The sequence below is a fragment of the Oxyura jamaicensis genome, chromosome 1 (genome assembly GCF_011077185.1).
Source record: "Oxyura jamaicensis isolate SHBP4307 breed ruddy duck chromosome 1, BPBGC_Ojam_1.0, whole genome shotgun sequence".
NCBI classification, from domain to species: Eukaryota; Metazoa; Chordata; class Aves; order Anseriformes; family Anatidae; genus Oxyura; species Oxyura jamaicensis.
Genome location: NC_048893.1, coordinates 12,951,659 through 12,971,613, shown reverse-complemented (window position 1 = coordinate 12,971,613; position 19,955 = coordinate 12,951,659). Strand labels below are relative to the sequence as shown.

The following is a 19,955-nucleotide window of genomic DNA, read 5'->3' as shown; positions in this document are numbered from 1 at the left end:
TTTCCAAGGGCACACAGAGCAGTTGGGACGAACAGGGGAATTACGGGCGCTGAACGCAGCTCTGTCCCGGAGGTATCGTGTGGCTGGTTCCAGGGAGCCCTGAGGGTTAAATTCAGCTAAGCCTTTCCCCAGCATTCTGGGAACCTGGCAGTGGCTTTCTTTCAGTTGCTTTGTGATGGGAGGAACAATACCTGAATTCAGCCTTGGGTTGCGGTGGAGAGGGGGAAGGCACCGGTTATGGTGTCAGCAGCAGCAGCACGGTGCGCAGTGCCCATGGAGTGCTTCGCTCACCCCGTGTCTGAAACAAGTGGAATGTTAACAAGCCAAGTCTGAGATAAGACCATACGTATGTAGGGTTTTGTTGTTCTTTAATCCAGTTCTCTCTGCTTGTGGCTTTCTTTTTGGTTAAATTAATGGTGCTGCTTTGAATAGGCTGCATTCTGCCACTGGAAGCCATGGCTCAGGCTGCTCTTGGGGATGGGCCAGCCTCCGAACAGGGGATTCCCCTCAGGCAGTGCCACGCTCCCTTGGCTTGCCACTTCGAGCTATTAGAGACTGAATCCAAGCCCCGAAACTAGATAATGATTATAAGCTAGCCTCTGAAAAATTCTTACGGTCAGGTATTATTTCATTAGCCAACTGAATGGAAATTGGGCTTCTGAATGAGTAACTAACAGTTAATTTGTGAAGCAGGCAATGCCGCATCCATTAGCAGCTCTTGCTTGTGTGTCATCCATGATTCCTTCAACAAGCCTCCCTTGTAAAGACCACCGGGAAGGTGGGTTGGAGGAGGCTGCTTGAGAATCTCGTACTTGTTTCAGTTTTCTAGATTTTATTTTTTTCTTTTAAAGAAGGATTTGGTTTATATCTGAATTTATTTCTTAAATAAAGGGTGGACTTGTTTAGTTAGTGAGTTGCTATGCTTCCATTTCCAACAGCTTTGTTTTATCTGGAACATTGAAGTACTTCCCAAGTTGTTCGATAAACTCTGACCAGGCTTCCCTTTCCACCCTCACCCCAAGTCCTTGGTATGTTTGAACATGGTTATCATTAGCATGTGGCATATATTCACTGTAGCTGCTTTTCAGAGGGCTGCTTCATTTCCTGAGCATCTTCCAGCCTGGTTTTCTAAAGAGAGAGAGTCCACCACACACACTTTATTCATGTCCTCCGTGTGTTTTTTAGCTTTTCCAGGTCTTGCTGAAATTGATGGAAAGGCAAAAGTTTCAAAGTATTAAATTCTTAAGCATTTAATGACAGTTGATGTCAACTTTCATCATCTCTGTTAAGCGGTTTTCCAGTTTGGCCTGGTGCTGGCTGTTGGACCAAGGAGCTAACCAAGACACAGGGTATGGAGCACCTTTTCCTGTGTGCAGCTGGGGGAGCAGGAGGAGCAGAAGCTGTGTGGTGTGTCCAGGGGTGTAACGAGAAACTGGAAGGAGTAATGGGGGGATAGAGGTAGCTGAGGTTGTAAGAGACATGGGCAGAGGGATGCGTGTGTGTTTTGCATTGGTGAAGATTTATGGATGTAAGATTTTTTCTTCACAAAAGTTTTTTATTTAATTCATACTGCTGCAGAGTTTTGCTATAGTTAGGTAGCAATATTTTAACTTCTAATAGCAGTAGTTTATTATGAAGTAACAGCTTCATTACGAGTTGCAAGCGAAATATGTGGATATTACTGCTTTCTGTGAGGACACAGTCACCACTGCATCTGTGTGAATTACTCTTGAACTGGAAAGAAAGTGTCCACGCAAAAAGTACCGTTAAAGGCAAAAACTATGTTATTGTAAAAAGTGACACTTATACCTCTTCTCCAGTTATAACACTCGTGGGATTTAACTGTTCGCATATTTCTGTTCTTGTTTTAATGGCCCTTAAGATGGAAAGCACCTACCTGCCTTATTCAGGCAGGTGAATGCCAGGTGAATTCCTGGTATTGGTTCTTGGAGGCTTTGGGGGAAGAGAGGAGGCATTTATCTGCAGCACAGAGTAGCCCTTTTTATATAGAATTGTAAGCTTGAACTACTGAAATCGCATTTTCCATTTTCTGTAAGAACTTCGTAGGGAGTATTTAGCATATTTGGTCGTGTGTGTGTATTTACAAAGGTTACGTTGTACCCTTACAATACACATTTCATTGGATCAAAATAAATTGTATTTGGATGGTTTGGTGAGTTCCAGCCCCACAAAGACAACGTACTGAGTTAAGATTTTACACAGCCTGTATTGTGTGTGTGCGTGAGTGTGTGTAGACTTAAATTGTTCTGAGCAACTGAAGAAATCTACCATGGAAAAGCCAAAATTAGTTGTATTCTTTGATGCTGACGTTGGATGAGAGTAGTTTTTGCTTCTGCTCTGCTAAGTTGGTTGGAAAGGTAAATAAAAAAAAAAGTGAGGAAGGTCTGTGGCAAACAGGATAATCTTTTTAAACAGCACTTTCAAGTCTTCTTTATGGCGACGTTTAAAAACCTAAGTTCTGTATATCCAAAACACTTTGATTTGGCTACCCTCTAACTGTGAGCACAAGATTAAATTAATTCCTGAACATTTCATATCAGACAGGCAGATCCGCTGCAAATGAAATCAAAAGATCAAAACTGGAGGTAAAGTAAGAATAATTTATCCAACTCATGCATACGTGTGATTAATTTTATCTCACAGACTGCAGGATAATACTGTTATTTTTGGTAAAGTCGAGTTTGGTGGAAATGATTGCTTGATTTGCTATGAGTGTGGTTTTCTTGACAGTCACATAAATATTTGTTGATGTCTGTATGTATCTGCATGCTATTTTATTTCGCTTTTGAGGAAAAGTGAGTTTTTATAATACATTCACTACTTGTAAAACCTCCCCCACTGTTTCCAAAATGTCAAAGCCAAGCCCAGGGATTTAGCCATACAACTTCTATTGAGATTAATTGGATTTGTATGGCTAAATCCATGCAGTTCTTCTGAAAATATTAAGATCCCTTATATATAAAATAGAACAATATATTCACAAACATACTGTCACAAAGAATATTTGGAGGGAACAGCAAAATCAGGTTTAATTTATGTTTGGAGATGAATAACTTTTGGTTTACTATAAATGTAAGGGTTCTTGTTTCAGTATACTGAGTGAATACTAAGCATGTGCTGTGCTTGCCTTAGGGCTTCATTTTTTCTTAAATGCGTGAAGCATTTACATAGGAGTCTTCTGTACTTAACTCAGGAGGGGGAAGAGCATTTCTGATTCATTAATCCCTTTTTCTTTTTGTAAGTAACCGGGTCCTTCACATTATGCACTCAAGAGGTGTAAAATATACAAAGAAGTGGGAGGGACAAGCAAAATGGTGTGTGGCTAACTATAATGTACAAATTCAAAATCTATCTCTGCAAGAGGAAAAAGAGCAAGGGGGAAAAGGGCAGCACTAAATTTACTGCATGTGCTTGCATGACGTGCAGGTTTGGGATAATTATTTTCTCTCTTGTTCAATAAAGTGAGTTGTTACCATGGCAGCATTCATATTGCACAATTTCTCTGTTATAAAATAAATTGAGAACAGTTTTAGAGACAGAAAAAGTCGTCTTTGTATGAACACTCATTCTGTCCGTTTTATTTTTTAGTGCAAAACTGTCTTAGAAATGCAGTTCCTGAGGTTGGTATCTTAACATTATTCTTGAGATGAGGAAGTCTTAGTACACTTCCCAGATAAAATCAGTCAAGTTTTAACGATGTGTGTTGCTTCTGCAGGACCAGATATGCAAGGACAGATATTTTGGGGGTTGTCGTTTTGATCACTTGTTAACTTGGAGTTCTCCACTTATCAGAGTGTTGCTTCTGGTAGTAAAATTAAATACAATTGTTAAGAGGGGAGGGTGCGGGCTGCCAGACCTGGAAGGCATAGTCTGAACATCCTGCTCCAGTAACTGACTCCTGGCAGCAATCACCTTGCCTACGGTTTGGTTTTAGTGTGTCTTCTTGGACAAGATGTGTCAAGAGCTTCTTGCAAAGCTCCTCTGGATTTTCAGTGGCAGAGAGGGAAAGGTCTCCTGGATAGGTGTTTTCAACCCCAGACAACATATTTCTCTCTGCTGCTTGAGTTTCTCTTACTAAGGAGCAGCAGACTGATACCAATACTTCCTCCTCCGTTGATTCTTTGCTAACGTGTTTGTTATAAGCATTTATCTAATGCACTGCAAGTTCTGGTATGGATAGATTAAAAAGTATTTGAGGAATAGTTCTGTTTCTGCTTATGAAAAAGATTCCAGAAGATAGTCTTGGGAGCTGTTTATCCATTATGTAAAGCCTTTGTGAAAGGCCTCCCAGGAGACGGAAAAGTGTCTGGGATGTAGCGGAGTCAACTGGAATGACAAGTAACTTCATCAGGCCCTAATAGTGTCTTTTCCATATCATAACTGCTTCCCCTCTGCTTCATCAGTTTCATTTTTTTCCTGTTTTCTCACTACAGCAGTCATGATAGAGGGAGGGTGACTATCTTTCATCCATAAGATTGGAATAAAATTGATTCTTTTTTTTTTTTTTTTTTTTTTTCCATCTTTTCATTGATCTCCTGTATTGATTTTTCAGTTTGGTGATCTATGTAATATTTCCTGGGGGATTAAGCCTTTTTATGGTGATTTAATAAATTTGATTTTTCCGAATGTTAAAATCATCACTGAATATTACAGAAAAGTCTCACCACAGTGATTATTAAAAATAAAGCAGGTAGCACAGCCATCAAGCAAAACGATGTATGTTAATTAGTCATGGAAACATGAGATTTGTTTCTTCATTATGTTGTATTCCTCCAAAACTAAAATAGGAAAATCTGCTGTTGGTTCTTCTATGTTTTTAATCTATTCCTGGCCTACCTATAGAAATTGCATTGTGCAGCACATTGCTGTTTTAGAGCCTATTGCTCCATAAATGATTTGTGATGATGTAGGAATCACATAGTCAATATTTATTAACCACACAAATTTTAATTCTGTCATTCAATCTATATAGAAGGATGTTTTTAAGAGTCTGTGGGGGTTGTGTCTTTGAGTGTTTCTATCAGTCTAAATAATAGTATCCCTGTGTGCTGTAAGGCCAGGACAAGGACTGATGAGCTGCATACTGTTCCTACACAATACTTTCCTTTTCCAGGAATTTAAATGGAACACATGCATAGTCACTGCTCCAAAGAGTGCCACAATCCCAATAGATTGCTTGATGTGAAATAGCACCTAATACAAAATTTTTGATCCCCTACTCCAACCTGGACATTCCCTTCCTGTGCATTACTTGTCTGCAGATAAAACAGAGTGAAATTCATTGGCCTATGGAGTTGACAGGCATGATAGCACACTGGTTCACGAGTTCATTGGTTGTCTTAGATGACTGCGAACTCTTCTACCCAACACATGCACTTGCCAATGCGTTAGAAAGTGCTTTTCTTCCCCACATTAGGAAACCTAAGTGATACACAGTATAGCTAACAGAATTTAACAGTTGTGTTAAATGGTGACAGAAACTGCATACAAAAGCAGTGTTGTGTTTGAAGAACAGGGCTTTTTCTGTTCAAATTAATTGCTGACAGATGATGTTTCATGCTCTTTATCAGATAAAACAAAGTATAACTGAATAAAAGATGGAAAGCTGGTAGTTATGATTTGTTCAGGATCATCTATGCAAGAGATTTAAAGATACAGCTATATTTTGTAATTGTATCTAACATTTAATGGATCACTGAAGTTAAATTTTTAATATTTCATGACTTATCAATTCATGGATGACTGAAAGCTTTACTTCTGTAGAATGACTAATATGGATGGATATTACAAATTTATAGTCTCTATTGAAGTGTACCTAAACTTGAAGTGTAGTTATACCTTTTTTTTTTAAAGAAAAACAAGATTTCTTATTGTTGGCTGCAACCATCAGTTTCTGTGCTCTTACAGTAAGGTTTCATTGGTTTTCAAGCATCTAGATGTGTGGATTGACTTCTTATGGATTGAGAGATGGTCTTCATCCTAGTGTATGCAACCTCATTACAAATTTTGTCTGCCATGTGTTGATGGGTGCATTGACTTCTCAATTTAACAGTCTTTTTAGATCCAGTTTTACAATGCAAGAACAAAATGAAATGTCGTACTTCAGCAGGTCAGCTCTGTATGTGTGAACAGTTTAATACCTAATTGCTTAAGTCACTGAAATGCAGATTACTAGGAGCCAAGGGTGTATGTTGGGGAATTTCTCTTACAACTTTATTGAACTATTTCCTAAGTATCCGTTGCTGCTCTTTTCGAGAGACTGCTTGCTGGGATAGAAGGGATCTTTGGTTTTTGCCAGGATGATGTGTTTACGTACTTTAGTAATAATAGTTGTTTCTATTTTTGTTTCTATTAATACATATTTCTATTACAGGACCAATAAAATCTGTATAGTTGTATGTAGTCACAATGAATGTAGTGATTTGAGTCTTCTGCAGTGCTTCTCTTGAGTAGCTGGGATGCGATATGTTACTGTGGACAGTCTTTAAAGACATTGAGCTCTAGCACATGGTAGGTACTTGAGGGCAGGTTGCAAACCGTGGAAATTTATTAATGACAAACCGTATATGAGAAAGAAAACCATAAATTGCAGAAGCTTTCTAAAATGAGGGATACCCAAGGAGAAATATTTTTGCCAGAAAACAGCATACTAAGTTTGATTTAGTAGGCTGAAGATACAGGATAAATGTATCTTTAAACTGTTATTTTTCAGAGCAAATTCCTACCTCTTACTGGTATATTTTACCTCTTACGGTATTTTACTGTTTGTATAACCTTCTAGATAAAATGTCCAACTTTTGTATTTCAGAAGTATTTAGGTCAAATCTTCCTGGAGTGGTTGTTTTAATTAAAAATTCTTAATATCTTGTTTCCTTATATAAGCTTTGGATCAATATTCTTTTAACACTTAATTATCATAATCATCCAAAAATAGACTGCAGTTAACACGCTTTGAAAATCTTTTTCTTTCTTGAGAAAGTAAGGTAATTTTGCTTCAGAAGATACTCCCAAACATCTCATTGTAGGAAATACCCTTTAATTTAACGAAATTTTTCACAGCTTATACAGAGGACTGATTTTTGTCTTCAGGACAGGTTAGAAATTGTACTTTAGTTATTTTTGAATGCAAAATTGTATTTGCAAACAACAACAAAAAAACTCCTTTTTGTAGCAGGAGAAGGCTAGTAACATTCTTTATACAGTTCTATGTTTTACTGAGATAGTATTAAAAGTTTAGGGGCTTTCTACAAATATATCTAGTTCTGTCATTATCACGCAGTGTATTTTAAGGTTACTCTGTTCTGGATGCAACTTACCTTGCAGGATCTAGAATCGCTGCCATTGTGGGACGCTGCCAGTGTTATAAATGAGAGACATTAACTACCAGGTGAAAAAATTCTAGATTTTTGGATTTAAGTTTATTGCTTGGTCCATTGCGCAATATCTGCCTTTTTCATTTAGAGGTTCATTTCAGGGAAGCAGTCTTCATTCCACTTTCTAAACGCTTCTGAAATACTCTTGGAACCTGGAACGTCTGCAGAACGTCCGTGATGGTGAGGCACGGAGGGCGGAAGGATACATCCCTGTTGCCCATGCCTTGGAAAACAGCCGGCCTTTGTCTTGTGTCCATGTCATGAAGCTACCTGACTTAAATAATCAACTCTAAACGTCATTCCCCAAGAGTTTCTTTGACTGTGACCATCTTTGGTTGTTCTGATTTTAAAGTATGGTATTGAATGGTGAAGTACTTTTGAATCCTCCATCTACAATTTGCATCTGAAGTCCATGTGCTTAGGAGTGCTTTTCCCAGGCCGTTATGGAATAATTTAGATGAGTGCATTTCCCAGCAGCTTTCAAATACGTTCAGCTTTTGTTTTTCAATGTTTTGGAGGATCAAAATAAACTAACCCATGATGAGTTTCAGGTCTAACAAATTTCTGAAAAAAAAAAAATCTAAATATATATTCAGGTACAGAAGATAATTTGATCTCAAGATATGTTAAGAAAATGTCAGGGTGTACTTTAAATGAGGGAACTGACTCAGAAATACTGATTTATCCATGTATCACTGTAGAATTTTTAACTTTTTTAAAATGACAAGCAGAGTGCTGCAAAGGTTGTTGTGAATTGCCTTTTATGGTTCTTTTTCTCACATCGAATTAATGCTAAAGTAAATGAGCTGAGAGAAGATAGGGTCGTTCAGTTTGTAGTTTAAATAAAAATAATGGAGAGAGTAAATTCATTTATTATTTGAAAGGTTTATGAAATTAAACTTCCAAAATAAATTATCAAACTACTTTTTAGAAGTTAGGTTATTGTGACGGTTAGAGGGGGCAGGGCTAATATGTGCACTGTACAAATGCTTTTGAGATACCTAGAAGTTTTCCAGAGAAGGCAGACAGGGAAATACTAAGTGATAGGATGTAGAAGATGTAGATGATATTTCTTTTTTTGTTTGTTTGTTTAGCCTTTGGTAAATGCATTGTAACAGCCACATTGGCAGACAACAAGAGGTTTTACCCATTGTTTTATTTGTTATAGGACAGTAAAACTGTCTGTCTACTAGTGATTAATATCAGACATACAGGCAAAAAATATAAGAATGGCAAACACAGGATGAATTCAGTCTGATATACGTTATACAGAGTGCTAATTGAAGAGAGCTGATTCTAAAAAATATGAATTCTAGGGCAAAGTGAGAACGTGTCTTCTCAAAGGAGATAAATACCTTTGCTTCACTTGAGATCGAAGAGAAAAGCCATCAAGGAAGCTGATTACAGGAAAATGTACTAGAAATAGGCAGCTTCTGGTATGCTACAAGGTGTTGTGCGGTCTGATGGATCTGCAGAAAGGGAGGAGGGGGAAAAGAAAAAAGCAGATTAACACTTACACCTTGAACAAGTCTATGAAATTGGCAATGCATTTTGTCAATTATTTAGTGTAAATGGGACACAAAGGCTGAGTAGAATAAGACAGAAGTGATAAATGTTGTTTATACAGTGGGAAAAATGCCATGTGAGAATGACTGTTATGACCTGTATAGTAGAAGCTGAAAGAATTTTGTAATGTAAAATTCAAGGTTGCATGCCGTGGGCTTAATAAACATTTCTGCTATGAAAATGTGCCTTAAATACATCGAAGGTGGTGAGTATGCTATAAACTGAGTGGCCTTAACAGCATGAAATTCAAGGTCATATACTGAGGGTAAATAAACATTTTTTCTGAAGCGGAAGGATCATCTCGTAGAAATTCAAGGAAGAGGAGCAAGTTTTTATGCTATGGCATAATGGTTTCAGTATCAAGGAGTGATCTTGATCCAGGAAATTCTTTTCTTCAGGCTGAAAGTATAATTGTAGAGACATTGTGATAAACAAACATCTTAAAGTTCTTAAGTGGGTATTAAAATAAAATAGTAGTAATAATAAACAGTAAGCCTAAGCGATATCAGTTCTTAAAGGACAAATTATGTGTAAGTAGTCAGTTGTTTTCTTCCTGTTGCTGTTGTAATTTCACATTCAGTGAATATAGTGCTGTCATGTCGGGAACTTTCCAACGCAGTTGTGTCTTGAAAGTTTGTTCAGGTTAGTAATCACTGCTAAATTCTGCTTGACTCCAGCCTGAGGATTTCCTCAGGTAAAGTTTTGTCACTGATGAAATGTGCAGAAATTGCAATTTATGAGGTGTCGTATATACAACTATGGATGAAGAAATACAGGATGCAAGGTCCTGGAGATTTAATACAAAATAATGAAGAGAAATGCAAAAAAATAGCTAATACAGGGAAAAAAATAATCAAACAGATATTCATAGAAAAAAAAAAAAAAAAAAAAAACGGGCTTGAAAATTGGACTGGGTCTCTTACTGCATTTGCCCTGCGCTGTCACATCGTACAGAGTCACCCAGGTGAGTGGGGAAGAGTTCTGTCTGCGGAGCAGCACCGAGCCTGTGGCTGGAATACCTCTTTCTGCTTGGGCTCTCTGAGTGGCAACAGCATTTGGACTGCATTCAGAAGACAGTTTAAAAAGAGCAGGAATAATTTCAGCTGAGAGAAGGATAAAATAAACAGCTGAAGCATGGAGTAACAAGCACTTTAACTGCACACTTGGAGGCCATAAGCAGTTTGGCAGGGTGTAGGATAAGGCAAGAATGGTATGATATAGTTAGAAATCTTGGAGTGCTACTAGCAGATGGAAAAATTGACCAAAAAAAAAATGTTTCAGAAAGGGATTTAGGATTTAAGACCTGATAAATCATTGGGTCATATTACCTACGACAGTCTCATCTGTTGTGATTTTTGCATGCATTAAAAACATTGCACAGAACATAATTCAGGATCAAAACCAAGTTCTTAAAATCTAAGTATTCAGAAAAATCTTGATTTATTTTTTATAAAAATCGATTTTGATGAATTGCTGGCTTAAATACATATAATTGTGATTTCTGTTATTAACTTCCAGTTTGTGAGCTTCTCTGTCAGGCCTGGCATACTGAGCAGACCCTGGATATAATTTTGATTTAAATAATTTTGAGCAGCTTTTTTTCTGCTCACGTAATTTGTAGTAGGGTCATTGAATTTAACTCCAGGAGACTAGTTCTGCAGTCATTTCGACTGAAATGTGTTTTTTAAATGGTATCTGGCTTTCAAACTGTCTTGTTGCATATCGCTGGGTTTAACACATGCCTGAATTTGACCATGGGCAGCAGTAGGCCTTGAAAAAGTGCAGCAAGTTGCATTTGTGCTCTGAGAGCTACGTGATGAATAAATTTTAATAACTGTGAAAGAATATCATACTATTGTCTGAGTATGTTATAACTTGAATAATGGAAGCTCTTCATATCTTGATAGGTTTGAGGTTCACAGTCATAAAACAGGTTAAAGCTGTGGTTTTCTGCAAGTAGGCCAGACTTGAGAGTTGCAGTTAACGTAACATCAAGGTAATTGGAAATTATGGACTGTGGAAATGAAAAATACCTCACAGATCATCTAGTGTGTGTCTGCTGGTTTGAGATTGCTCCTGCTAGTATCTTTCATTAGAATTTTGTGGTTTAAAGTACACCACTTGGTGATGTTTCAGTCACATTCCTGCGAGAACACCTTCTTTCTAACAGCCAGCATCTCTTGCCCTGCTTGGCTTTTTTTTTTTGACATGTCCCACACAATTAGCCCAGACTTTTTCCTGTGGTAGTCTGTCGTTACTTAACCAAACCAAACACCAGACGTGTGTGTGCCCATGTCTCTGGTGTGAACTCGTGTTCTGCACTCTGCGAGTGGTTTCGGCACGGCGCCGTGCGGGTGGGAAGAGCCCGGCCTTCCTCCGCGGGCAGCCCTCACGTCTGGACTTCTCCTTGCCCCCTCGCAGCAGGGTGCTGACAAAGCCCGCCTTTATCTCTGCCACGGGAATGATGCAAGGCCTGTCTGTTAGCTCAGGCTGATAGGAAAAAAACGCCTTTAAGGATGGCTTGTGGGTTACTTTTTTCCAGAGGTTTAAATGCCTGTATTTGACAGGGAATCTTCAGAAGCATTCGGAGGGGTCATTGACTGGCAGCAACTATCAGCCATGCTTTATGATTATTCTCACCTTGCATCCAAGCTTTCAGCAGCAGATTTCTCACATAAATATATTTCAAAGAAAGCTCAGTCCTGGCTTATTTTAAAATGTGTCATTGTCATCTCTTCCTTCGTGTCTTTCAGTAATTTTTCTTTAGATTTTCTTGTTATTCTTGTAGAAAATTCCATTTACTCATTAGCTTCTTCTGGTGTTAAACCATTACCACATCTAACTTGAATTTTATGAATAGCTTCAACATATTTCTTCCAACTGTAATTTCTTTTGTTCAGAAGATTCTCAATAAGTATTCTCTTTTTTGTCACCCACACAGTTCTGGCTAGTCGCTCGTCAGTTCTTGCCAGATGTTTTCTGCCAGCTTTTGTGACAATGAAATGCAACCACTGTACCCATGGTATTTAAAAATAATAATAAAAAAAAAGCTTTGGAAACTTATTTTTGCTAAGTGTAATTAGCTTGATATTGCATTCGTGTTTTTTCCAACTGTGCTGACATAGCTTCATTTAGGAATAGGTTACCTCCAAAGTTATACAACACCTGAGCTTTTGAAGTGGTGACATTTTTCAGTCCTTACATTAAAAGTGGCATTGGACCTTAAGAGTTAACAGAGCATGACATTTTGTAGTGAGGGGGCTTTTTTATTTAGCTACTAATATGCTATATGTTAAACCCAATTCACTCTACTTTACCAGCTGAGTGCCCTAACTAGGCAGAGAGATTGTTCATATAAAGGCAGTCTTGTGCAAAGTAGCTCAGCTCCAGTAGCAGGTTCCCCATAGCTCTTTCCTTCCTTCCTCCTCTGCCCCTGCCCCTGCCAGTTGCCAGATGTTCAGCTAAGAGGCGCTCAAATCCCTCGTGTTAGGAGGGAATTGAACCTAGACGACATCCTAATTATGTGGTGAAGAAAGCCATGTTTTCTTATGGTCAGGTCTAGAAAGATAGCTTCAGCACAAAATACTCAAGGAACTTAATTCCACGTCTAGCAAAAAAGAATCTTCTGACAAAACAACTTATTGCAAAAGGTAGGTGTCACCCAGTTCCCTGGCTGACCTATCAGTGGAAATGTTCTGCTGTATTCATATAAAGCAGGAAAAATTACAAGTCATTGCTGTGGGGTGGCAGAACTCTTGCTGGCTTGGGTTTTTCTTGAACCTGTTGAAGAAGCTGTGCCTACAGAGCTCCAGGCTGCTGCCTGCTCAGCATGCAGGCTCTAGGATTTGTCATCCTGAGATCCTGCCTGTCTGCATGTATAGGATAGACATGAAGGATTTCTGAAAGAAATGAGGAAAACGTTGTTTGCCAAGTAATTAACTCTAACATGATCAAAGACTTCATATGTAATATTGAGTCTTAAACATTAATGAAACTTCATCTTCAGTCTGACGCTCTTTCAGATGTATAATGTCAGCTTTAGTGTGGAATTTTACACTGCTGACCTTAGGTTGCATATATGGCATTTGGTGATACTGGAAAAATATCAGTTATGATTTATTGTTAAAGTGTTGCTCAGGCATACGTAATGCAGCAGCAAGCTCGCTTTTGCATCCCTCAGTGTTGAGATGGGTCCAGCACCAAGCTAGCTAGGTTTTGCTGTGCTCATCAGAAGCTTTTAGGAGCCTCGTGCAATTCCTTCACTGGTAATTTCTGAACATGGACCCAGCTGCAAGTGTATATTGCAGAAGTGATTAGGCAGTAATGGTGCACTGGGGTGTAAAATAGCAACTGCAATAGCAGATTAGTCCATAATGCTTCCTTACAAGCTGAATAAAGATGTTGGATGAAGAATGTAGAAAAACGCTCTCAAAATCATGTCTGTTTTAAGAAAATAAACACCTTACAAATTTGAGGTTGATTACAATCTAGTGACAAGAAAAAGTGATTTGATTTAATGAACTGGATTTTGAGTCATTTACCTATACTAAGTTCAGTTTGCTTAAATGCTGTCAACACCAACAGCTGGTAAATCATCTGTGTAGAGCTGACTAAAGTAAATGGTATTTGTGAGCAGAGGGAGGCCAGTATTCCTTAACCAAGTTTCAAATGCTTTGCAGAATGGTGACATCTGAATGGTTGTTGTCTAAAGCCATGTAAAAGGAAGTTAGCACAGGTTGTTATAAGAATAACCTTATTCTTGGTGATCATATTTTTTCTATTCTGCTCAAGGGGGTGTCTTTTCTTACACATCACGTCCACTTGAGGAAAAGCATTCCTACCTCCTGCAAGCACTGTCACAAACGTGAAGACAAAGTTCACTTTCAGCAAAAGAAGGGTTATTACTGAGGGCTTTTTTAATTGAAAGGAACTTGATGCTTTTTATAGCAGTGTGCTTCCTTTAGGTTTGAATTGACACTCTCTTTATATTTATTCTTCAGATTTTCCTTACTATATTATCATCATCTTTGCACAAATGTAGGTCATGGTTGGCTGGTTTTGTTTTTTAAAGTAGGGGCTGTGGTCAGATACTGGTTCTTCATAGAATAAAGCCTTGTTGCACTAAATTATCAGTAGTGTTTATAACAAAGACCAGGGAAAAAAAGAAATGATGTTTTCTGCTTTTACCTATTTTTTTCCCATGGGTGGAGGTAGGGCAGCAGTGGAATCACCACGTTAATCGCTCCTAGCTGAGGCAGGACAGCCTGGTGGCACTCGGTGCTGACATCCCATGACTGCACTGCAGTGGTACCACACACAGGCATCTCTGGGAAGAGGGTGATGACAGTGAGAAATATGCTGGTGCATTGCTCTAGTGGTAGGATAATCAGCAGCTCTGTCAGGACACTGTTCTGTAGGCAAATCCCTGTCTTTTCAGGCACTGCACATTTTAAGGACACCATCTTCAGGCCATTCCTTTCCAACCTTCAGCTTCCTTTCTTTTAGCTGGAGTTGAGCGATACTCTGCATCTTTTCAAAATGTAGTATGAGCTGACACAAGAAAATCCAACTTTGAGCATGAAAATCCAAGAGGAGGTCTTCAGATGAAAGAGAATCAAAGTGTGTCCTGGCTGTTAGGCAGAGATTTGGAAGATGTTCAGCTCATGCCTGTTATCTATCCCCCCCAACACCTTTCTCACTCTGACCACAACTCCAGGATAACTCTTGATATGAAGCTTGATACGAAGGATAAAGGGTTTAACCTGTATGCCTCACTGACTGCTGAAAATGTAATAGCGAAAACGTACACGCACTCCTGGGTTTGATAGCTGCAGGACTAGGGGAAAAACAGTGAGAAACTAGGGGTGATTTTCCAAAGAAATACAGGAGTTTTGTAATTTGGGATGTGTTGATGACAAGTAGGAAAAAAATACTGCTCACTGCTATTCTTGTTAACAAAAATGACTGACGTTGCTAATTTTTCTTGTTCGTAGATCACCTCTCTGGTGACTCTCCAGATGCTGTCCATGGTTGGCAATAACGACCAGCTTGATGGACCCCGATACAAATGCACTGTATCACTGGACTTCATCAGAGCTATTGCCCGGTGAGCCTATCAGAATCCATTTGGGGTGTATATGTGCTGATTTAAATGACACTTCAAAAGCTGTATGTTCTCAATCTTTATATTGGCTCTCTGCAGACCAAAATGGCAATCTGTGGATGTTTAAGAACAAGTAAATGAGTCTTTGCTGTAAGAAATGTTGAACTTAGGTTTACTCCAGTACTGTTTTGAAAAAAATAATGTATCTTACAGTGACAGAGGTAGGCCAAGGAACTCCTTTAGTATGTTACAGTAAAATACTGTCTGTGTACTTAATAAAAGGGACTTCATGTGAAAATACTGCTCTAAAATGGCAGTCCGTTGCAGTACTGAAAGGCATGTTATGATATTGGAATCCAAACCGAAATTTAGTTTTTAGTAGTGTTTGTCGTACAGGTGGTGTAAAAACTGCAATAGGTTATGAGAAGTCTTTCACGTAGTTTGTCTTCTGTGATCTGTAGTTGATACAAACTAATTCAAAAAAACAATACAGGTACCTCAAAAGTATCAATTACCTGTTCATCCCAAGCCTTCAGTCTGGGAGTCCAAGAGTAGTTCCAGATGCATCAGGAGAGATGGTGATAAATTACAGAAACACATGCAATACGTAGGCAACAATCAGAACTGTCTCATTTATGCCAAATCTGAACAGCATTACTTCACACACGCTGCTGCAGCCAGCTTATTAGCAGATCTTGGATAAAGAGCATGTGGCTAGAGCAGAGCCCAGAAATGACATGTGGCAAAAAGGAGAAACATTGTACAGGCCAGCTCTCCTCTGTAACGTGGAGCTTCAGAGGAATCTGCGTTTCAGACTGTTTCCAATATCCTCATTGCACAAGTTGCTCTCCTGAGCTGTTAAATGCCCCCTTGCGCAGTCAGTAAGCTGCACAGACACACAAATTCCAATTTGGACAGGCCACAGAGTGAAACTTCATTGGGCTCAGGCCTGGCTGGACCGTGCCACCAGCATCTCCAGGGCTTTGCTGTGTCAGCTTGCTATTCCCAGCAATAAAGTCACATGTGAATGATGCCTTGTAAAGTCTCCCACTGGTACCAAGTACATCAGACCATCTGTTTAGCAACGTGCATCACTGTGTGTGGATATCCCCATGCTCTTGCCTCTGCTCTAACTCTTACTGTGAGTACAGAGACCAGTTTGTAAACTCTTCTCTGGCTATGAGGTTCCTTGAATGAAGACTTGAAATAATGGCCCTTCGCCTACAATTTTAACATCCTTCGACATTTGTGGACTCTGGTAAAATTGCCAGAAGGTCGAGGTGAACAGAAACAGGACCAAAACTTGGGCTATGCAGCTCATGCTTACCAGAGAAAGTAGTTTTTAGAGCTGTCCCTTCAAACCTCAGTGCATACTGTAGTGCTTTGACTTTGCCTGCCTTTAGGTCAGATGTGCATAAATATATCCTGTCTGACTTTTCCTGTGTTTTAGGAAGAAGGCAATTTTTTTTTCCCCATGTGGTTTGGAAGTGTTTATAGGCTGCGCAGATCGGGCCATTTTATCTGACATTTTAATATTGGCCTGTTTTTTTCTCCTGTTCTCCCTTTTTTCTTCTTGTTTGTTCCTTTGTTACAAATTCTTTTTTCCAACCCACTGTCTGTCAAATCCTTAGGACATAGATAAGATGCAAAGTTCCGTGAAGCCATGATAAATGGGTTTCCCCCTTGTATTAATGAGGCTGGCTAAAGGGTGAATGTATGATTGCAGGCTAGTTGTGCTACAACATTGCAGCAGCTTGCAGTTTTTAACCACAAATGAGAGGGGTTATACTTATTGCAGAGAAGGAACTACTTTGGCATTTCAACCGCGATACACTTCAAGTAAGCAGACCATCTCCTGATTCTTTAGTCTCTGTTGCACTAAGTGCTAAAATAAGGCTAGGCACCAAAATCCTCGGGTTCCTCAGCCTTGTTACCACCTCAGCCTCGCTGCCAGGTGAACTTACTACTGCAGGGCTGGAGAGTGCGAAGAGTAGGACAGGAAAACTCTGCTCTCTCTCTCTCCCCTCCCCACCCCTATTCAAGCTGTTCAGCTTGCTATTTCATTTTCCTTTATTTTAAAATAAAGAATGAAATCTGCATTTTTTAAGCAAAAAGGACCTGCCTTTGTGAAAGAGTAGAAAACTTATGTCTTCCTGGGAGCTTTTAGTGTAGAAACCTCTACCCGTGCCCAGTCTTTCTGTTTATTACCACAGAATTTCACATCTCTCTGCACATGTTCAGCCTTTGCAGAGATATCTCCATACCTTTTACTGTCTTTTTTTTTTTTTTACTTTCAGTTAAGTTGGTTTAGCTATCTCTTTTTTAGTAACTTCTTATATCTGTTAAAAGGATTTCAGACTGAAGTTCATAAATTTTCTATAGTTGTAGTAGGGATCTCTTAATGTTTGCAGAATGTAATGGATCTTTTCATCTAGGGTCAAATAATGCTAGTTGTTATGGCAGAGTGATTGTGTTTCATTTAGTTGATAAGGTCAGTTTTTGTTAGTGTGGCTTTTGTTTCTGCAGAAAGCCTTATAACTAAAGCACTTTCCTTAAGTGACACAAGGTAATATGTGCCTAACAGTGGCATTTAATTTCCTCTAATTTTGTCATTGGATTATTAGGTAGGCTCCAACACAGCATCTCTTGTTATGCATCATGGGGATTTCTGAACTTTTTCTCAATTCAACACTATGTTTTGTAGAAAGTTTTTGGAAAGTAGGTTACAGAAGGAGGCATGAACAGAGAATATTAAATGATTGCAGCCTAACAAATAAGACATTCAGCCAGTTAATTTCACTTAGCATTGTGAGCAGTTATTTTTGCATAATTAAATACTTTTTAAAACCAAAAAACTTTTAATTTTATACTTGTCATTATATGCAGTAATTTGTGCTATTTATTCAAACAGTAAATCCCAAAGTCTGAGTGTTAGATTGCATAGCAGAATGAGTTTGGAGACAAAAAAAATAATTATATGTTTTATTTTACTGCTCTTCATTCTGCCTGCCATTGAAGTACAAAAGTATACATTAAAATTTTCTATCTTATTGAGTGGCATTCTTGGATTCTTCAAATTTATCTATGAACATGGGTCAACTAGTGTCAAGACTGAAAGAACGCAGACTGCAAATGAGTACAGATGAAGGAGTTACGTAGAACGTGCTAAAACAGGTGGTTTGGAAGATGAACAAAACATTTAATAGCATAAAAGATTGTAGTTTTGTATTACCAACTGGAATATTGTATTTATGTATTTATACATAATACATTCATATGTATTATATATATACATAACATATGTACATATATACATACATATGTATTAATATATACATAATACATTCATATGTATTTACCATATGAAAATATATCAACTTTGATGTATTTTTTTACTGCTTAATGTTTGGAATAAGAAACTTTTGGTTGTTGCTAGAAATCTGCTTTATTTTTTTTTAAATCTTACAAAGTTGTATCAGAAGATATGAACTATAAGTTAAATGCAATCAAGAATGGGTTTATAACTTTCTTTGGGGGATATCCCTTGATTTTGGTTGTGCAGAATGTCCCACGTGTTGTCTCCAAACAGGTTAAAGTCTTAGCACTGTTAGGATGATTGCTCTAATATGCTGTGTTTTTGTTTATAGGACCGTGAACTTCGACATAATAAAGTACTTGTACGATTTCTTGTGAAAACAAGCTTCACAGCCATATGGACACTGTGACAATGACTAAGGCAAGCTGTGTTCATCTCTCTACTTAGCTGGCCAGAAAGAAGAGTATTTTGGCTCTTTTGGATTTGTCCAAACAGGTGCTGGCCCAGCATGGAATCTGATGAAAATACTCTGATTGGTCTGGGTAGATCTGAGCAGAGGACTATTTACCAGGGACCCTGGAGTATTTGGAAGCAATGTGTTAATTATAAACAGCAGGGTTTGAGCACAATCTGTTCTACTCTTAATGATGTTATCTTAACACTGAAATTGCCTGAAACCCATTTACTTAGGACTGCATTTTGCTCTATGAACTCTCCCCAGTGCTTTGAACATGGCAGCAGCCCTTGTTTGTATGCCCAGTCTTTTCACTTCCTCTCCACAGGAATCTTTGCAATTGCCTGCCAAAGCAGCTTTTCCTGAGGCCACCATTTTAAGAGAGCAGAGTAACAAAATATAATAAATATAAGAACATCTTTAAAATCAAGCTGGTATAAATCCTTCTTTCTGTTCAGTCATATGTATGCAGATTGTTACACTGTTATATGGAGATCATGATGGGAAACTCCCAATCGATCATCATGCTGTACTTTTTTTCAGATCATTCATAAATGTTAACTGTGAATCTATTTTTATGATGCTTTCTTTTTTTTTAAAAAAAAATCTTGATTCCTGAAATTCTAACCTGATGTTGAACTTGAAAAGCTTTTTATTTAAATGTTTTTTATTCCTTTCAGGCTCATCCATTTCTGTTAAGTGCAAATTATAATGCTTTTTTGAATGAACATGATTTCAGATATGCACTGTGTGATATTTTTTATAACAGTATCTGTCCTGTAGAGAAGTACGGCACAGCTGCCTTTCCATCAGAGAAGGGGAGATTCAACAGGTGACAGTATTCCTGCAGCAGTTGCCCAAATGAGGCAGAATAGTTGTAGCATAAAGCTTTGACTTTGGAAATGTATATTGGAATGCACTGCAACTGTATTTGTCTCCAGTTTACAAGTAGAGGAGTCCCAACTGCTGCTGCCTTTGCAGGGTATTGAAATCACCTTGTGCACTAAAGGATTATTGTCTTCACAAAGCGGAAGTTTTGTCACTCTCCTGAAAACTCAGGGTCCCACAGCCTGTTACTCAGATGATTTATTCCTGAATGCTGCCCTTTGTTTGACAAAACAA

General features: G+C 38.4%; 1 protein-coding gene across 1 annotated transcript in view; it reads left to right on the top strand.

Moving 5' to 3' along the window:
• The window catches only part of ORC5 (origin recognition complex subunit 5), a 94,848-nt gene extending 75,273 nt beyond the window's left edge, over window positions 1-19,575 (top strand). Inside the window, exons 14-15 of the mRNA XM_035347892.1 lie at window positions 14,954-15,066; window positions 18,711-19,575. Of these exons, the coding sequence (XP_035203783.1) occupies window positions 14,954-15,066; window positions 18,711-18,756 (159 nt within the window). The 3' untranslated portion in view covers window positions 18,757-19,575. The remainder of the gene's footprint in view (window positions 1-14,953; window positions 15,067-18,710) is intronic.
• Window positions 19,576-19,955: the final 380 nt, after the last annotated feature.